Raw genomic sequence first — 21,910 nt, forward strand, 5'->3', positions numbered from 1 at the left:
TTTGGTTAACATCTCGTTTTTAAGCTCTTATCTCGTTTCTAAGTCTTTCACGTAGCATCAACTGCCTAACAACTAGCATAAAAATAGATCATGTATTTTTAGAATCACTAAATCAAATTTAATTGTTATTACCATTTTCACGGTAAACAATCCCATAAATGTGTCAATTAAGCCTACTGCAGCGTGCAACTCGATCCCATAAATATCACTCACAAGCCGGCCCTCAGGCCCTAACACAGTTATCAATCTCTCAAGTCTCGGGCTCACAAATCTCATGACAATCAACCCAAATAATTATAACATTTTGTAACAATAAATGATAACAAAGACCGAGATATGATATGCATGAATGTGACTAATTACATGATTGCAATTTAAGCAAATAAATCAACATAAGAAATGACCTCAGTGAGTCCCAATAGAATAAGCATATAGCCTAAGCATGATTTATAACATGGATAGCAACTCAATTACTCTAACACATAGGGATTACATGAATAGCAACAAGATTTGATAACTACGCCGTACCACAGAATCAACTAATTCACAATCATTATGGTGCACGCTCACATATCCATCACCTAACATGTGCATCACCTTAACATCAACCATATAACATGAAATCTAGGGATTCATACCTTCAGTACCAAGTTTAGAAGTGTTACCTCAAACCGGGCAAATCACAACTCCAACAAGCCCTTGCCTCGCGAATCGGCCTCTGAGCGACTCGAATCTAGCAACAAACAACGTAATATAATCAATACAAGCTATAGGAATCAATTCCATACAATAAAGCTAAGTTCTTTAACCAAAGTAAAAAAGTCAACCAAAAAAGTTAACCACAGACCCACATCTCGGAACGCGACAAAATTTACAAAATTTGAACACCCATTCAATAACGAGTCCGACCATATCAAAATCGTCCAATTCTGACCTTAAATCGCCTTTCAAATCCTCAAAATATAGCTTATGTTTCCATAAATTATCCCATTTTTTTTAACCCAAAACACTAATTAAATGGTAAAAACAATCATAGATTCATGTATACTAATCAAATCCGAGTTAGAGTCACTTACCCCAATAAAATCCTTGAAACCACCCTTCAAGAATTGCCCAAAACCGAGGCCTCTAGCTCAAAAGATGAAAAATCGGGCAAATACTGCATGCCCAAAATTAGGCCTCTAGAATTGAACTAATATACTGCTGCCCAGATGCCCTTCTTCGCGAACACGAAAAGTGCCTCGTGTTCGCGAATTACAAAATCTTCAGCTGCCAAAACTCCTCTTACGCAAAAGCGAGACCTCCTTCCCTAGTGAATGCGATGACCACAGAACCAATCCCTACGGGAACGCGACCCATCTCCCGCGAACGTGAAGGCTTAATGCCTAGTGCTCAACTGGACTCAACTTTCTACGTGCATGCGAGTCTCTTCTTGCGATCGCGATGCACCAACTCCGTAGACCTTCATGAACGCTTGACCTTCTTCGCGAACGCGAAGAACAAACTTCACCAGTCACCCAAATACACATTGTGAATACGAGACCTCTCTCACGAACGCATATAAGGAAACCAGACACCAGAAATTATGCAACTCTACAAGGCCAAACTCAATCTCGCCCGAGGCCCCAGGACCCCATCCAAACATACCAACACATCCTAAACCATCAAACGAACTTAGTCGAACCCTCAAATCATATCTAGCGACATCCAAAACCTAAATCGCACCCCAATTCAAGCCTAATGAACTATTGAACTTCCAACTTCTACAACCAATGCCGAAATACATCAAATCAACTCCGATTGACCTCAAATTTTGTACACAAGTCATAAATGATACAACAGACCTATTCCAACTTTTGGAACTAAAATCCGAGCCCGATAACAACAAAGTCAACTCTCGGTAAAACTTCTCAACTCTCCAAACTTCAACATTTCCAACTTTCGCCAATTCAAGCCAAAGTCACCTACGGACCTCCAAATCGATATCCGGACACACTCCTAAGTGCAAATTCACTATACAGAGCTATTGGAACCATCAAAACGTTATTTCGAAGTCATTTACATATAAGTCAACATCTGATCAATACTTTTAACTTAGGCTTTCAACCTAAGGACCAAGTGTCCCAATTCATTCCGAAACATCCCCAGAACCAAACCAACTACCCCAGCAAGTCACATAACGACAAATGATCATATAACACGCAATAAATGGGAAAATGGGGCTACCATACTTAAAACAACCGGCCGAATCGTTACAGTAACCTCATAATCAATACCACTCAGCCCAATGTGGGGCCTGGTGTATGCATCACCTCATTATCATTATCAAATCAGCTCTATGGCCCATGATCAGTCATCAACCGCTCAAGTCTCAATGTTCAAATCTCACAGTACTCAACTCAAACCGTGTCATACATATAAGGACATAAACAAGATGTGAGATAACATATAAAGAATGCACATATGTAACATTCTGACAGTGAATATGACTATAATTAAGGCAAAAAGCTCAATATAACAAGAATCGCCCTATTACGTCATAGATAAGCACAAAACCTAGTCATGATTTGTAGCATGAATAATAGCTCAAGTAGTCATACAAGTAGTGAAAACACAGAAATAACAGAACACAATAGCAAAACAAGGCATATAATAGCTTAAGGTCTACTCAAATAATGAATAACCCCAGTGTACGCATACACACCGGTGACCTAGCACGTGCATCACCCCCAACATATATTTAATACCATAACCAATGGAAAATTACCCCAAACCAAGTTAGACAAGTTATTTATCTCAAAGGGCGTGACTCAATATCCAAAAAGACCTTCCAACATGAATATACCTCCAAACGATTTGAATCTAGTAAAAAGTAACTTAATAACATCAAACAAGACTATATAAATTGATTTCAAACAATGAAGCTCCAATCTTTATCAAATTGCACAAAGTCAACCCATAAATCAATCGGGACAAACTTCTCAGAACCCAACCAAAGTCATAAATCCCGACTAGTCATTCCAACACGAGTCCAAATGTACAAGTTTCATCCAAATTTGACTTTGAATTGGGGTTCAAATCTCAATTATTCATTCTCTAAAATTTCTCACAAAACCCCCAATTTTCTCTCTTAGATTCATCAACCAAAAGCCAAAATCAGGGGTAGAATCACGAATAATAATCAAATTTGAGTTAAGAGTACTTACTCAATCAAAGTGGGTGAAAATCACCTCAAACATCACCACAATCCGAGCTCCTAAACTCAAAATACGATAAATGAAGCCAAATCCTCGAATAAGAGTGTTCTGCCTAGCGTTTCTCGCTTATGTGGCCTGGCTGTTGCTTCCACGACAGCGCATCTGCGAAAAAATCATCGTAGATGCGCACCTAACTAGAGTACCCGACTAGTGCACCTACATCTAAGAGTTCGCTTTTGCAGAACCGCATATGCAGCCTTGCACCTACGCCAAAGATCCACATCAGTGGACACTGCTGCCCTCCGATATTCTTCGCATCTGCAATCCTAGTCCACTTCTGTGGACTCGCACATGTGGACCAAACCTTGCAGGTGCAAAAACACCAGACCAGAACTGTCATCCAACTACAAAATGTTCCTAAACACACCTGAGGCCCTCAGGACCCCGTCCAACGACACCAAAAGTCCTAATACTTCCCCAAAACCTATCCAAAGGATCAAAATACCGAAATTAACATCAAAATCATGAATCATCGATCAAGATCAATCTCTTAAGTTCATGAAAATCCAACTTCAAACGAAGCATCCGATTTAAGACTAAATAATCCGGAATAAACCCAAACTTTGCACACAAGTTCCAAATGACATAACGAAACTACTCCAATTCCTGAAACAAAATGTTCAAAACCCTATAGCCTCAAAGTCAACTCCTAGTCAAACTTATGAACTTTCCAAACCTTCAAATTTTAATTTTCGCCAAATAGAGCTAAATTAACCTAAGAACCTCCAAATCTAAATTCAGACATATGCCTAAGTCCAAAATTACCACACAAACATGTTGGAACAATTGTAACACGAATCCAAGGTCGTTTATACAAAAGTCAAATCTTGGTAAACTCTTACAACTTTATCGTCTAACCATGAAGTGTTCCAACTCACTCCAAAACCTTTCAGAGACCAAACCAATCATCCCCGAAAGTTACAAAATAACAATCAAGCATACGGGAAGCATCAAGTAGGGGAACGAGGCTCAAACACATAAAACGACCGGCCGGATCATTACAAGTAAAGTGATGTGGAATCTCCTAAACCAAGATTAATATTTATCTGATCTCTCAGCTTTTTGCCATTTTTTGCTCTATTACCCTCTCTTCTCTACCCCGAAGTAACTTTTTTCTATTTCAGTTATATTCCTCACGTTCAATTCCCCTTTCCTAAACTGTCACTTTAACAATTTTTTGTTACGCCATGTTTTCTAGATTCCGTTAAATATGGCTTTTTGCTCTCCTCTTTTTCATTCCCAGGTAAAACTCCTCTTTATGTAGTTTATAATGCCTTTATCTCCTCTTCTCTTCCCACTCGCCACCTAAAATTCGTCTTCCTCTTCGGTGCCTTTTTCTCAATTCTAGGTTATCACATAAAGAAATCAAACAATTCATGCCATATAAAGAAATCAAATAATTTAGTTTTTCTTTCTGTGGGTCTTAGTATGGTAAGCTGAATCATCTACAGGATAATGGAAGAATTAGTTATCTAAGGCTTATTGGAGCATATTCATATTGTGTACGTTTCTAAATCTCCAAATCTAGCAGATTATTTTTTCCAGAGGACAAGGTAAATATTTTTCATCAGTTAATGATAGAATTTAATGTCGTTATGTTGAGAAATGTTATCGTTTCTCTATGACAACTGTGGGAGATTATGTGGATACCAATTTACAGTTTTTTGATCAGTTTAGATTTCTATTCGAAGACTATTCTTTCGAATTCTATTTTCCTAACTTGCTACTTGTTTCCACCTATTTACTTCATCTGTTTAAATTCATTCCTACGTTGTTCTCAGGTATCAAGTTTTATTCTTTTTGCAATATTTATAAATCATCTTCAATTTTGTCTATTCTTCAATTTCATTTTATTTTAAATTACATATCAAGATGAAAGCTGAAGAGCGTCAACATGAGTTTGTTCTTTACAAATTTTTTAGTATGTAATTATATATCACTTGACTCAATTGTGTAAAAATATCTTGTCAAAGGATTGTATGGTGGTTTAGACACCATATGTTTATTTGGACCTCATTATTGTTAATTCAAATTTCTACTTGTGTCAATATGGTTTAAATTAGGTTTTATTAAAATTTACGGTTTCTTTTGCTTAAAAAAAATGGTGCTAAAGCCGTTTATATACTAGTGTATCTTCACCAAAACAGAAAAACATCTCTCACTATAATTTAGAGAAAATCTCACTTTATACCCATTAAGCCTAAACTATTTACCCTTTAATGCCAAGACCCAAACTATTGTAACGACCCGGTCGTTCGGTCTGAGAGTTATAGCCCTGTTTCCCCTATTTATGTTCTTTGTGTGTTGTTCAGCTGTGTTGTGTTGTATCAAGTTGGTAGGTTTGGGTTCGGAATAGTTTTGGAGTAAAATGAACATTTAGTCTCTTAGTTAGAAAGCTGAGTTAAAAAGTCAACCGGAAGTTGACTTATGAGTAAAAGAATTCGGATTTGGATTTTTATGATTCGATTAGCTTCATTGGGTGATTTTAGACTTAGGAATGTGGCCAGAATATAATTTGGAGGTCCGTGGTAGAATTAGGCTTGAATTGGCGAAAGTTGGAAGTTTAGAAGTTCTTAGGCTTGAATCTGAGGTTGATTTGGTGTTTTGGTGTTGGTTTGGGTGTTCTGGAGGTTCGACTAAGTTCGGGTAGTGATATATGACTTGTTGGAATTATTGGTTTAGGTTCCGAGGGCCTCGGGTGAGTTTCAGATAGGTTTGGGTTGTGTTGCACTCGTTTTTCTTATGTTTCGACGTCGTTTCTTCAAGCATAAATGATATCATATTAAATAAATGAGCTCTGATTTCTTTTTTGATTGAAGCATTAGATCTGTATTGTAATTACGGACCCGTAGCAAAAAAAATCATCAAATTTGGACATCGCATGAGGAGTTTATGGTCATTTTACTACGAAATAGGTTGGCAGATTTTTCAGAGTAATTACGAAATTGCCACTAACGGCGTATTTAAAAAATCTGCACCATTTGCAAATATTGAAACCAACATATCTCATTCATTATAAGATCAAATTGAGTGATTCAAAAGCCTAACTTGACTAGAATTTCACAAGGAATCCATTGGAGGCATAGAAAGCGAGTTTTGAGATCGTTTGGCACGAGAAACGATGCAGAATAGCTGGCAAAAAATATATAAAATTAGGGTTTGTTCATTCGGTCATATTTTGAGTTGGGGAGCTCGGATTTGGGCGATTTTGGAGGCGATTTTCACCATATGGATTGATGTAAGTAACAGTTTTAACTCTGGCTTTGAGGGTATAAACCCGGAGAATTTGATATCATGTGATTGTTTGGAGGTGATACTCATGCTAGGTGATGGGTGTGTGGGTGTATACCCCGAGGGATTGAGACTTGGACTGTGCTGTGATGCCTCATGGCCATCATCTGTGTTTACATAGTTACTTGTTGTTGAACTTGTCTGCCTTCGTGTTAGAGATCATGTTTAGGCTTTATTCATGCTCACATTATTTGTACTCACTCATAGAAATTATTGTACATGTTTACCTCAGTCTCTATTATTTGCTAATATGTTGTGATACTTGATGTGGGCTGTGTTCCCTTATTTGTTGATGATGGTGAGGCTAGTGAGGTACATGACTGAGTGAGGCTGAGGGCCTAGTTGTGAGGATATTGATACCATAGTGTGTGAGTTATTCGCGTAGCACGTGAGTTGACCGTGCGGATCCAGGTATTGATACTATAGCGCGTGAGTTGTCTACGTAGCACGTGAGTTGACCGTGCAGATTCAGGTATTGATATGGTAGCACGTGAGTTGTCCGTGCTTAGCTCTTGGGCTTTGGGAGCCCCTCCGGAGTCTGTACACACCCCAGTGGCATAGAGTATTGAGTGTTGAGTGCTGAGTGATGGAGTGACATTGCTGTAAAGTTGCATTTACTTTTGCTGTTGCTGCATTTATCTGTTAAATTTCTTTGTGGTATTTACAGAGTTATGGAATTTACCTGTTTATTCATGTTTATTTTTTTAAAAATTATGAAAATAAATAATTAGACTGTTTTACTTAGCTCGTCACTACTGCTCAGTTCCTTAGTTATTTATGTTACTATTGAGTTGGTTGTACTCATACTACACCCTGCACTTTATGTGCAGATCCAGGTGTGTTAGAGCACAACGATCGTTGATTTCAGGCCGGCTATTTGTGGAGATTGCAAGGTAGCTGCTAGCGTCCGCAGGACCTTGTTACTCCTTTTGTCATCTCTTTTTTTGGACAGTTAGATAGTTTATATTTCCTAGTTCATAGTTTTAGACGCTCATGACTTAGTGACACCCCGATGTTTGTAACTCATTTCCGTATTTTATATTATTTATATTTAGAATTGGTTTAGTTTATCAGGAATTAAATTATTAAAAATATTTTATTAAATTTTTATAATCAAATTAGTAGTAATATTTTGGGAAATAGGCTTGCCTTGTAACACGATAGGCACCATCACGACATGGTTAGATTTTGGGTCGTGACAAGTTGGTATCAGAGCCTAGGTTATCTAGGTCTCACGAGTCATGAGCGGGTTTAGTAGAGTCTTGCGGATCGATATGGAGACGTTTGTACTTATCTTCGAGAGGCTGCAGAACCTTTAGGAAAATTTCACATTCTTGAATTCTTATCGTGCAGTATTAATTCAGCTTGAAGTGTAACTCTTTGAATTTCTTCCACGCATTCGTATGCACACATGAGCGCTCGATATCATATGTGCATCGATGGATTATGATTCCCTGAATGAGGTGCGAGATGTAATTTCTGTGTGTTGATGTTGGGTCAATCTGGAGGACTTGAGGCCGGGTTTTGACTGTAGATTAAGCACTGAGGTGTTGATTGTGTGAGCGCGTGCTTGTGGACCTATATCCGGCAGTGTCCCTATTAGTAGAAATGGTGGCTGGATAGATATGTGATGAGTATGATGTGACCGCGAGATGAGTTCATATGATTTGAATGTGACGAGAAGGTATTGCTGAAGGTTTCACCTATTTGAGACTCCAGGTATGTTTCTAGACTCGTTCGAGGACGAAGGTTTGTTTAAGAGAGGGAGGATGTAACGACCCGGTCGTTCGGTCTGAGAGTTATAGCCCTGTTTCCCCTATTTATGTTCTTTGTGTGTTGTTCAGCTGTGTTGTGTTGTATCAAGTTGGTAGGTTTGGGTTCAGAATAGTTTTGGAGTAAAATGAACACTTAGTCTCTTAGTTAGAAAGCTGAGTTAAAAAGTCAACCGAAAGTTGACTTATGCGCAAAAGAATTCGGATTTGGATTTTTATGATTCGATTAGCTTCGTTGGGTGATTTTAGACTTAGGAATGTGACCGGAATATAATTTGGAGGTCCGTGGTAGAATTAGACTTGAATTGGCGAAAGTTGGAAGTTTAGAAGTTCTTAGGCTTGAATCTGAGGTTGATTTGGTGTTTTGGTTAGTGCTGTATTCTGGGTCGGGCCCGGGCCTTCGTGGGCCAAACGGGCCGGGCTTTGTGGGCCTGGGCTCTGGCGGTCTCGGGCTTCGTGGGCTCAATGGGTGGAACCGGCCCCGTGACGGGCCTAAGCCCACATGGTCCTGTGCTTAACGGGCCGGGCTCGTGGGCTTCGCGGGCCTAGCGGGGGATTTTTTTTTAAGGCAATTTCTTGTAGTATCATGGCTATATTAAAAATATATATGTAGTATATATGTAGATCTAATTATTAAAGTGCTTGACGAAAAAGAAAATAACAAAACAATAGTAAAACACTAAATTGTCATGCATAATATATTGTCTTGTAGTATATATATTGTATCTTATGTATATATATTCTCTTATATATTTTCTTGTAGTATATATATTGTATCTTATGTATATATATTCGCATAATATATTGTCTTGTAGTATATATATTGTATCTTATGTATATATATTCTCTTATATATTTTCTTGTAGTATATATATTGTATCTTATGTATATATATTCGCATAATATATTGTCTTGTAGTATATATATTGTATCTTATGTATATATATTCTCTAATATATTTTCTTGTAGTATATATATTGTATCTTATGTATATATATTCTCTTATATATTTTCTTGTAGTATATATATTGTATCTTAAGTATATATATTCTCTTATATATTTTCTTGTAATATATATATTGTATCTTATATATATATATTCGCATAATATATTGTCTTGTAGTATATATATTGTATCTTATATATATATATTCTCTAATATATTTTCTTGTAGTATATATATTGTATCTTATGTATATATATTCTCTTATATATTTTCTTGTAGTATATATATTGTATCTTATGTATATATTGTAGCTTATATATTTTCTTGTAGTATATATATTGTATCTTATGTATATATATTCGCATAATATATTTTCTTGTAGTATATATATATTGTATCTTATGTATATATATTCGCATAATATATTGTCTTGTAGTATATATATTGTATCTTATGTATATATATTCTCTAATATATTTTCTTGTAGTATATATATTGTATCTTATGTATATATATTCTCTTATATATTTTCTTGTAGTATATATATTGTATCTTATGTATATATTGTAGCTTATAAATAATTCTAAGTAAAGACAAAGAAATATTGCGAAAAGATATTCAAGGGTAGAAGCAATAAATTTTATTACCAAAAATGGCATATCTTTCTTAGTCATCCTTCCCCCAATGGAATGAGCACAACAAGGTACTAATACCACCATTAGAAGGAAAAAAAACTAAGGAAGATGTGCCAAAATACAAGTTACATATTAGTCTATGTATTATCTCTAACAAATCTCATAAATCCTTCAAGGTTCGGAGGAGGTTGCGTTGGTGGTGGTGGAAAAGAAGCTTGTTCATCACCACTTCCGGGCGAAGCCGAATCCTCCGCAAGTTCCGCTATCATTTCTTCATAAGCTTCATCTATCGCCGGTTGTGCTTCTGCAATTCCAAAGTTTCTTCTTTCCGAGCGGATCCAATCTCTAAACAGTACTGATTTTTCCAAGCTATCCCTCATAGACGCTCTATGATCACCTATTTGCAGTCTTGCTTGACTGAAAGCGCTCTCTGATGCAACAGTTGAAGCTTGAATTGATAAAATATCCCGAGCCATCCTTGCAAGAACCGGAAAATATTTTTCCCTTGCCTTCCACCATTCCAAAAGATCAAAAGAGCCGTCTGGATTCTCCTTTTCAAGTCCCTGAGACAAATAAACTTGAAGCTCATTTAGATGTGAAGTTTCATCATAATTATCACCTTGAGAACCCCTGAACTCCGTCCAAGATTTAAGAGCTTTTAAGCCCGCAACTCTTTTAGACGATTGTGAGCTAGACGAAGTAGGGGTTGGAATAGTTGGCCTAGCATGCTCTAAGGCAAGTTGATAAGCATTATAAACTGTTTGAGCATTAATTTTAATTGAAGCTTTTGCATCTGCAAGTGTAGCAATTTCCTCATTTGAAAGATCTAAAGCCTTATAAATATTTGAATACCAAAAATGAGGACCTCCCAATTTCATTGTAGGATTTAGCATTGCAGCAAGACCATAAATAGGAGGGATAGGAAAAAAATATTTTTTAAACTTTTGTTTCATTTCATTTATAGCAAGTTCATAAATGTCCCCACCCTCACCAAATTCAACAAACAAATCAGATAGTGCTGCAATATAAACTAAACAGTTTGAAATAGTAGGATAATATTGCCCAGAAAATGCATTTGTAGCAATTTGAAAATGTTCTAAAAAATCTAAAAGAATTTTAACATTCGTCCAATCTTGAGTAGTAAGCATTTCATCATCATCCTCACCACCTACCCGAGAATTAAACGTTGCATTAATTGGGTTTCTATATTCATAGGCAACTACTAAACTTTCGTACATACAATTCCATCTAGTCGGGCAAGGTTTAGGAACCTTTCTTTCTCTAAGGCCATATTCATCACATTTTTTAAAATACTCTCTAAGTCTACTTCTACGGTTTGAATAAAAAAGCCAATTAAGAGCCATTCTAACCTTTTCAATTTCTATGTTTAAAATTCGCATACCATCACCGACAATTAAATGATAAATATGACAAATACATCTAACATGGAAAATATTAGTAAATGCAGGATTTAGTGTTGTTGTAAGCATGCCTATAGCACTAGTGTTACTAGAAGCATTATCCATAGAAATTGCCATTATTTTATCGCTAAAGCAAAAATATCTACAAATATCTGCAACAGTGTTAGCTATAAACTTACCTGTGTGACGCGAATTAATTATTCTATATGCAATTATGCGTTTTTGCATTATCCATTCCTCATCTATCCAATGACTTGTAACAGTTAGATAATCACAATCATTACCACTTCTACCAATATCAGTAGTAATAGAAATCCGATTAGGTATATGAGTAAATAAATACCGCAAATATTGTTCATATTCATGTTTGAATTTATAAATATCACTCTTAACTGTTGCGCGAGGCCAACCTTTATAAGTAGGATTAAAAACTCTTCTAATATAATGAACCCAATTAGGATTAGAAGCAAAAGTATAAGGTAAGCACATAACAGTAATCATCTTTGCTAATTCTTCACGATCTCTATTTGGATCGTAATATAAAATACCTCCGGTGACAGTGTTAATTCCTGGTTGAACTAGATTTGAACCTGTACTAGGGTTAACCGCAGAATCTACACTTGTCCCCTCTAGTTGCGCTTTCATTTGAAAAAATCTAGCCTTATCTCTAGGGTGTGTTTTTATGTGCCTAGTCAAACTACCCGTGCCGCTACGGTCTCCAGTATATTTATGCACCATTAATTTCCCACAAGTTTTACACTTAGCCTTATTTTGTTCTCTTACTTGAGTAAAAAAATTCCAAACTAATGATGTTTCTAGGCGTTTAGCAGGTTCTCTATTAAAAGTAGGAGTTTCTACAGGTGGGTCGACCGGTGCATCAGTTGGGTTATTAAGAGGACTAGTAGGTGTATCATCTAAATCCGGTGCTTGGGTTTCATCATCATCCTCATTTTCCTCAATATTTTCTAAGATGGTTTCATTAGGATAAAGAGCATTCATAATTTCATCATCTAATCTTTCACCTGGTGCAACATTATGGTAAAATTCACTATCGGTAAATTGAAAACAAGGGTGATCACTATCAAGAATTAAAGAAGGAGGAGGACGTCTAGGTTGACGACTACTTTCAACTTGCTTATCTTTTCTAGGTCGGGGAGCCGGGGGAAGGGTAGTTGGTTGGCCACTACTTTCACCGGTTTTATCTTTTCCTTTACCAAACATTTTTTCAAAGAAAATGCCATATTAATTATAATTATGCAATCTAAGCCACACAAAAATATATTCTTAAAACGTAAGAGTTGAAACGAGTTTACCGGATTGCCGAACAACTTCTTGAAAATTGAAAATCGTTGAACACTTGAAAACTTCAATTCAACAACTTCACAATTTTTCACGAAATTTCAACAATAGATTAAGAAATTGTAGTAGAGAGATTGAGAGAGATTGAGAGATATTGATGAATTGGTGAATAAAAATGAAAGAATGAGGGGGTATTTATAGTTGAGAAATGGGGAAAAGTGTTATTATATAAAGTTTGGGGTTAAAATAAAGTTTGGGGGCCAAATGACCATTTTCTAAAATACCAAACGGTCAAAAAAAGCCCCAAACGGCTACTTTTTAAATATGGCCGTTGGGCTGTTTTTTTTTAAAAAAAAAAAAAATTAAATTATAGTTGTTAGGCCCCTGGGCCCGGACCAAGCCCGCCAGCTGGTCCCGGGCTAAACGGTCCCGGGCTCGTGGGCTTACCAAACAAGACCAGCCCGCCACGGGCTTAAAGAGACCACCAGGACCGGCCCACCGGGACCGGCCCACCAGGCCCGTTAAGACCGCGGGACCGGCCCACAGTGCAGCATTAGTTTTGGTGTTGGTTTGGGTGTTCGGGAGGTTCAACTAAGTTCAGGTAGTGATATATGACTTGTTGGAATTATTGGTTGAGGTTCCGAGGGCCTCGAGTGAGTTTCAGATAGGTTTGGGTTGTGTTGCGCTCGTTTTTCTTATGTTTCGACGCCGTTTCTTCAAGCATAAATGATATCATATTGAATAAATGAGCTCCAATTTCTTTTTTGATTGAAGCATTAGATCCGTATCGTAATTACGGACCCGTAGCAAAAAGAATCGTCGAATGTGGACATCGTATGTGAATTTTATGGTCATTTTACTACGAAATAGGTTGGCAGATTTTTCAGAGTAATTACGAAATTGCCACTGACGGCGTATTTAAAAATCTTCACTATTTGCAAATATTGAAACCAATATATCTCATTCATTATAAGGTCAAATTGAGTGATTCAAAAGCCTAACTTGACTAGAATTTCACCGATAATCCATTGGAGGCATAAAAAGTAAGTTTCGAGATCGTTTGACACAAGAAACGAGGTAGAATAGCTGGCAGAAAAATATATAAAATTAGGGTTTGTTCATTCGGTCATATTTTGAGTTGGGGAGCTCGGATTTGGGTGATTTTGGAGGCGATTTTCACTATATGGATTGAGGTAAGTGTTCTCTACTCGATTTTGGTTATATTTCATGAATACATCATCGTTTGTGGGATTTGATTTATGATTTCAAAGTGAAATTGAGGGAGTTAGAGTTTGAGTTTTAAGGGACCAAACGGAGTCCGATTTTGACGAATTTTATATGGTTAGACTCGGGAGAGAACGAGGATTATTATTCTGCCATTTTTGCCTGATTTCGAAACGTGGGCCCGAGGGCCGAATTTTGGCCGATTTCGAATTTTGGCCGATTTCGAATTTTTGGCATATTTTATAGTTTTTATTGTGGAATTTGATTCTTTAGCACATGTTGATGGTATTAATCTGATTATGGTTAGATTCGGAGATTTTGGAGACCGAGCCCAAAGACGAGGGCATCTCGAAGTAGAATTTTATGCTGTTGAGGTAAGTAACAGTTTTAACTCTGGCTTTGAGGGTATAAACCCGGAGAATATGATATTATGTGAATGTTTGGAGGTGATACTCATGCTAGGTGACGAGCGTGTGGGTGTATGCCCTGAGGGATTGAGACTTGGTCCGTCTCGTGAGGCCTTATGGCCATCATCTGTGTTTACGTAGTTACTTGTTGTTGAACTTGTCTGCCTTCATGTTAGAAATCATGCTTAGGCTTTATTCAAGCTCACATTATTTGTACTCAGTCGTAGAAATTATTGTACATGTTTACCTCAGTCTCTATTATTTGCTAATATGTTGTGATACTTGATGTGGGCTGTATTCCCTTATTTGTTGATGATGGTGAGGCTAGTGAAGTACATGACTGAGTGAGGCCGAGGGCCTAGTTGTGAGGATATTGATACCATAGCGCATGAGTTGTCCGCGTAGCACGTGAGTTGACCGTGCGGATCCAGGTATTGATACCATAGCGCGTGAGTTGTCTGCGTAGCACGTGAGTTGATCGTGCGGATCCAGGTATTGATATGGTAGCACGTGAGTTGTCCGTGCTTAGCGCTTGGGCTTTGGGAGCCCCTCCGGAGTCTGTACACACCCCCAGTGAGCGCAAAGTGTTGAGTGTATTGAGTGTTGAGTGCGAGTGATGAGTGATGGAGTGACATTGCTGTAAAATTGCATTTACTTTTGTTGTTGCTGCATTTATCTATTAAATTTCTTTGTGGTAATTACAGAGTTATGGAATTTACCTGTTTATTCATGTTTATTTTTTAAAAAATTATGAAAATAAATAATTGGACTGTTTTACTTAGCTCGTCACTACTGCTCAGTTCCTTAGTTATTTCTGTTACTATTGAATACTACACCCTGCACTTTATGTGCAGATCCAAGTGTGTTAGAGCGCAGCGATCGTTGATTTCAGGCCGGCTATTTGTGGAGATTGCAAGGTAGTTGCCAGCGTCCGCAGGACCTTGTTCTCCTTTTGTCATCTCTTATTTTGGACAGTTAGATAATTTATATTTCTTAGTTCATAGTTTTAGACGCTCATGACTTAGTGACACAAAAATATTTTTATAGCTTTACCACTTAATTCGAGAGAATTCAACTATGTGCTTCATTTACAGAGATGTTAATTGGTTTTTGGTGAAAAACGTTACTCCTATAAGACTAATTTATCATGCTTCTACTCAGTGATCAACATGTTTACTATTGATAGCACTTCATATAAAAATGTAGTTAAGCTACATTGAGAAACATGTCTACTATGTTAGACAGGGAATGGATGGAAAGAAGAATACAACTAATAAGAATATATATTTTGGCCCTAGCCCCCAAATCCCTTCTATGCAATCACGAGACATAGCTCCGAGATCGTGATGAACTGCTGTGCACCAGCAAACCAGCCATCCAAACTTAACTCAAAATGATTCGAAACCACCCTAAAACTCATCTGAACCTCCCAGGACCGTCTAATCCCCCTAACAAGTTCGTATACCATATACAAACTTCAAATGCTTAAAACACTATAAACAACATTCAAACCAAGAATCAAACATCTCAAACTTTCTTAAGTTCAAAATCCAACTTTCAACTATTAGTGTGGGCCACCCGAGCCCCAAGAACATACGTACAAATCCAAAATCATCATACGAAACCTATTAGAATCTTCAAATTAGCAATCCGATGTTGTTTACCCATAATGTTGACTTTGGTCAACACTTCCAATTTATGCCTCTAGTTAGCAACTATATTGTCCCAAATCACTCCCGAACCCTTCGAAAACCGAACCATCTATCCCCACAAGTCATAAACGTCAAAGCAACCTATGCAAAGAATCAAATACGGAAATGGGGTTCTAGAACTTAAAACAACCGGGCGGTTAGTTATATTCTCCATCTCCTAAACAAATTACTATATATTGATAATCCACCATGAAATAATAAGAAAAGTCACTCACACATGATAATATTTCTCAATAATTTCATCTCTAATTCTATCACACAACACCTCATTAGTAGAAGACTTGCCTTGCATTTCTAAAGGAATACCAAAAGGCCCATCTCCTTCCTCAATCTCTACAGCAATGTTTTCATTAACATAATAGTTTAATTCCTTATCGGTAGAACAATGTCATCAGATGAAATTATGTATAGCCATGGTAGCTGTAACAAGATGATTCCGAATGTCAAACTTGAAAGATGGCATTGAGCGTAAAATAGAAATAATTTTAAATATATATAAAAAATTATTATTTTCGTAAAAAAATAGTTAAGTATGTTTAAATTAAAGATAAAAAAGAGTAACTAATTATTAACAACACATAGTGCATATTTAATTTTTTAAAAATTCAAATTAAAAAATAAACTAATTATTATTACCTAACCTAACTAACTTTCTCCCAAATTGCAAAGTGACCTATGGTGAGACTGTCACTTGGCTTAATGTGGAGGCATTTTTAAAAAAAAATAATATATAGATTATGCGATGCAATTATAAATTTGTTACCTATTTGTAGGTAATTTTCACAAATTGGATTTGCTAACTATTTTAATGATTCGGGAAGTAATAGCCTATAACAGCAGAAATTATAAATGATTATTTGTAAGAAGAGAATTGATAATCCAAAGAAGGATGTAGATAATTTGCTTTCGTGTGAAAAAAAGAAGATAATTTGGAAAGTAACAAGACATGACACAAATAAAAAAATCAAAAACAAAAAAAGTCAAACAAGAATTTGGAAAGTTACAATATATTCATATATATGATATCTTTAATTTTAAAAGAATGATAAAAACTAGAAACAAAAAGAAAAGAAAAAAACTTAAATTAGTAAGGAATAATTTGAAAAATATAAATTTATGGTGAGGATAGTTAATGTCTTGAATAAATTAAATTTCTGCTTCTGCTTCTTGGAAGAAGCTAGAATTTTTTTCTTCTTCCCAAAAGCAGAAAAACTGCTTCTGCTGCTGGCCAAAAGTACTTCTCCGTCTTGGCCAAATAGGTTAATTTTTTTAAAAAGGACTTTTTTGGAGGAAGAATATACTTTTAACCTCCCAAAAGCTTGGCCAAACATGCTGTAAATCCACTTGCAGAGAAAATTATTGTATACTTTTTTCTTTTTGAAATGGTAATAATTGTATTCATGATAAGCACAAAAGCAGTGCCGGAGTTTCTGAACAAGTGAGCAGAAAAAAAAAGAAAAGAAAAAGCCAAAATCATAGCCCTCTTCTAATCCTAGAGGGACTCGATGAAAGAGTAAAATTTCTACCTCATTTACATATTCCTTTTCACATCAAAAGTGAAATAACTAAGATTCAGGGTGTGTTTTGGTACGAAGGAAAATGTTTTCCTAGAAAATATTTTCATGAAAAATGAGTGATTTTATCACTTATTTTTCCTTGTTTGGTTGGTGAGTAGAAAATTTTTTTCGGAAAATATTTTCTAGTGTTTGATCAGAGAGTAGAAAATATTTTTTTATGTTACTCTCCTCACTTCCCGTTCCCCAAGTTCTCATGTTTCCTTACCCCCCCCCCCCCAATAACCCAACGTTTTCAGGACTTTTTTTTTTCAAGAATTAAATTATTCTTCTAAAAAGTCACACAAACTCAAATGAACTAATGTACTGCTTTATTGTTTTACACAAAAATAACGTTGAAAATTGTGCTTCATAATTAAAAAGAATATACTCTTTTTTTGGTTGAAAAAGAAAGTATTCTTTCTACAGCATGAAAATAAAGTACTCATATTATTAAAATAAGAAAATGCTTTTTCTACTTCATGAAAAGAATATACTTTTTTGTTAAAATAAAAAAATTATTTTTTTATATCATGAAAAGAAAATACTCATTTGTTGAAATGAAAAAAAAAATTCTATCTATAACATGAAAAGAAAGTACTATTAATAATATTTTTATTTAGGGTGGGGGTGGGGGTAAGGGGGTGCGTGGGGGGGGTAGGAGTAGGGTGAGTAGGTGGGTGTGTGGGGGGTGGGTTGGTGGGGATGGAGAATATGGTGGGGAAGGTTGAAAAAGAGTTTTGGAAAATGGTTTCCCTTCTCTTGATAGGGAAAACATTTTCCTCCAATTGGAGAAAAATAAATTAACAAGAAAAATATTTTCCAAAACATTTAAGCAAACCAAACATGGGAAAACATAACATACCAAAGTCCAAACACATCCTCAATCTAACTTAATCGTCTGGACTGATTTTTGCTTCTCTTCAAAACATCTTGTGTTTCCGTTCTATCCAAATCACTGATTAGGCACAAGTTGGAATCGTGTACCACCAGCAATTTCAAGCTTTATCCAATTAAGGACAGAATTGCAAGACACGTATCCCGTGAAAGATGCATTCCAGACAGGAAAAGAGGTCAAAAGATAAAAAACAAGTAATGTTACTGAATAAGCCAATGCCAGTGATGAAGTTGTATATGAGATTTTGGCTTACATGATCGTTTACAGCAAATCACCCCTTGTCACTCTATGCATAATGGCCTCTTGCAAAAATTCATGTGTCTGGCTCCCGGTTCTGCGCTGCACTCCTTGAGATGCCCCAAAGAGATATCCTTGGTAGGGGTTTCTCATGAAACTTCTTCCAACCGATATTGAATGGATATAAACAATTTTACTATCAGTATCAAAATAATGAAGTGCAACAGCAGGATATACCAGGCTCCATATAATAAGAAGCAAGTTAGAAGAAAAAGCAAATAACTACAACACCAGAAACGCACCCTTTCCAGCAAGAGGATTAGGAAGCAGAGGGACCAATCACTAAAAGATACCTGCAGAGCATAATGCATGCCACTTCATCAATGCAGTTTCCGAAGATGGACCCTCCATGATTAAACCGCAACCACTGCTTTTATATCCACAGTAAAGCTTTTATGTGCAATCATTCCAATCTTCAATCTGCTGCCAATATACTCTCTAGATGCTCTAGTGCACTTCCATAACCCATCTTGCTAAACAAATGACGGACTAGAACATTCCACGTAGATATCTTGGGTGGAATGCCATCATTTATCATCCTTTGAAGGCAACCGATTGCCGCTTCCAAACCAATCCAACTGCACAGTCCATCTATCAGACAAGTATAGGATATGAAATCTGGACGCAAGCCCACTGGACTCATAGCATTCAGAAGTTGTTTTCCAGATTCAACTTTACCACCCTTACAGTATGCATTCATAAGTATGTTGAACGTGAGAACATCAGGCTTAATTCCCCTAACCAGCATTTTTGCCACAACTTCTTCAGCTTCCTCAAGCATCCCCATATGGCAGAGACCAGATGCTATAGTGTTGTATGTAACTAAATTAAACTCAATATCGTTTTCCTCCATCTCCCTAACAAGTTCAAGTGCTACCGTAAGGTTGTTACATTTGAATAAGCCATCCAACAACTCATTATATGTGGCAGTATTACCTGAGCAGCCAAATCTTTCCATTTGATTATATAGCACCATTGCCCATTCAACTCTACCACTAAAACACAAACCTTTAATAAATTTATTAAAAGTAATGGTATTTGGTGGGATATCTTCTATTATCATGTTATCTAGAAGACTATAAGCTTGTTCAAACATGAAATTTTTGCAGAGTACATCAACCATACATGTATATACCACAACATTTGGACGACAACCAAGAGTTATCATCCTATTCCATATCTCAGATGCTTTAATCACATCTCCAGATTTAGCAAAGCCATTAATGAGGGTGCTGTAGGTTGTCGAATTAGGATGGCAATCACTTCTCTCCATCGCATTACAAACAGACAGAGCCATATTCATATTACCAGCCAAACACAGACCATGGAGAAGTGCATTATATGCTACAACTTTGGGCGAAATTCCCTCTTTGATCATACCATCCCACACGTAAAGAGCTTCATGCCATTTGCCCCTCAATGAAATTCCCTTAATCAAACAAGTAAATGAGTGAACATTTGGAGAACAGCCACTAACAAACATCTTGCTCAACATGGCAAAAGAAAGACCAATATCTCCTTGGTCAGCAAATGCATTTAAAATCGTGGTGTACGTGATGACATTAGGATCAACCCCCTTGTCAGCCATCTCATCCAACAAATCAACTGCCTCCTTTGTACTATATATCTTACAAAGCCCATTTATTAGAGCATTATAAATAGGAGCAGAAGGAGTAAATCTCATCGCTACTTCTCTAGCTTCTTTTACTTTACCAAGCTTACACAAGGAAGAAACAATTGTTGTATAGCTCACTTCATCAGGAGAGCACCCCCTGTTTGACATTTCCACAAGTAACTTCTGAGCGCCGTCAATCCTATCGTTCTTGCACAATGCTTTCAGAAGAATGTTATAGGTATACACATTGGGAACAACACCATCTTTCTTCATGTTACTGTAAATAGGATTAATCATGTGAAACCTATTCTCGCTGAGCAATGCATCCAAGAGATGGTTATATATCCTGACCGTAGGCTTACACCCAAAATCCTGTATCCTATAGAAAGTCTTTAACGCTTGCTCTGGCGCATTTGCTCTCCTATACGAATCGATCACATTGATAAATATATGCTCGGAACAACTAATACCCTCCAATTTCATCTGTTGTAAAAGGTACTGAACACTATCCATCTCCTTGTGCTGCCCGAGTTTTTCCATCATTATTTTATATGTTAAAGGGGTGTGCTTGAAAGATGTTGAATTGGCAACCCATTTGAAATACTCCAAAGCAGTGGAAATATTTTCTTCATATTTCAGTCTCTTCAACACATCAGATTCCTTGAGCTCAACTGGGATTTTACCATTAAGTTTATCAACAGTGAGGATTAAAGGAACGGACTTTTTGTGGACTTTTAACAGCAATGAACATCCTTCTTTCAAGTACATAGTACAATCAAACACAATTTTTTATCAATATTAAATGCAAGAAGAAACCAAAGTAGGGCAACTGGGTATTGAAAAAGAATCCGAGTGACTCAAATCAGGTTATCAAAAGCACAACATAATCAGGAGAGTAATTTAAAGAAGAAGAAATTGATACTGAGTTTTTCGGTAGAGAAAAAGAAATTAAGATCAAATTACTGATTTTCACGTTTTCCAGCAGTTAGGGGAATGCCGGACCGTCCGTTAAGAGTCGGAACCCGAATATGCTAAGGCCTAAATAAGGGTGAGAACCGATTGGCCCAATGCAGACCCAGAAATCTATACCCATTTTTAATTTTTTTTTTTAACATATATCCAGTTTTTAAACAACTCCAGCCCATTTCTCCTCCTCATTCTCTTACTTCGTTTTCTTCTTCTTCTTCTTCTATTAACAACTGAAAGGCACTATGATTAATTCTTTAATACTACCACCATTCCATATGTTTGACCAATTACAAAATTACAAGTTAACAGTTGACTATGACAAGACTTATTTGCTTCGAATGGTGAACACTGTAATGAATAATCAATGTTCTTCTCTGTGGCAAATCATCAAATTACAGTAGTAAGATAAGATGCTGCCTATTTAAAGCCATTTAAAACTGATTATATCATAATTTCCCCTGGACAGATCATTGATCTATTACTTGAAGCAAATCAACACCTTAGCCACTATTACATGGCTTCAAGAGCTTATAGTAGCAATCCTGGAATTGGATACGATAACACAACCACCACAAGACTCATTTTCTCTCAAGTCTCACAAGATGTTAGGAGCT

The 21,910-nt window shown here is 36.5% G+C and overlaps 1 protein-coding gene across 5 annotated transcripts; it reads right to left on the reverse strand.

Annotated features, from left to right (window-relative positions):
• Window positions 1-10,214: 10,214 nt before the first annotated feature.
• Window positions 10,215-21,359, reverse strand: LOC104219992 (pentatricopeptide repeat-containing protein At3g48810). Of its 5 annotated transcripts, XM_070156743.1 has the most exons (3): window positions 19,006-21,359; window positions 18,669-18,809; window positions 10,215-10,464 (listed from the first exon to the last, which is right to left on the reverse strand). In XM_070156743.1, the coding sequence occupies exon 1, from the start codon at window positions 21,093-21,095 to the stop codon at window positions 19,128-19,130; it is 1,968 nt and encodes a 655-aa protein (XP_070012844.1). In that variant the 5' UTR covers window positions 21,096-21,359; the 3' UTR covers window positions 10,215-10,464; window positions 18,669-18,809; window positions 19,006-19,127. The 5 variants fall into 5 exon arrangements, with proteins under 5 accessions (XP_070012844.1, XP_009769065.1, XP_009769067.1 ...); XM_009770763.2 differs by lacking the exon at window positions 10,215-10,464 and having other exon boundaries at window positions 18,400-18,809; XM_009770765.2 differs by lacking the exon at window positions 10,215-10,464 and having other exon boundaries at window positions 18,400-18,812.
• Window positions 21,360-21,910: the final 551 nt, after the last annotated feature.

The sequence above is a fragment of the Nicotiana sylvestris genome, chromosome 9 (assembly GCF_000393655.2).
Source record: "Nicotiana sylvestris chromosome 9, ASM39365v2, whole genome shotgun sequence".
Classification (NCBI taxonomy): domain Eukaryota; kingdom Viridiplantae; phylum Streptophyta; class Magnoliopsida; order Solanales; family Solanaceae; genus Nicotiana; species Nicotiana sylvestris.

What these genes read in the sequence shown, in the direction of transcription:
- LOC104219992 (XM_070156743.1), bottom strand. Translation starts at nt 21,095, where the DNA reads ATGTACTTGAAAGAAGGATGTTCATTGCTGTTAAAAGTCCACAAAAAG.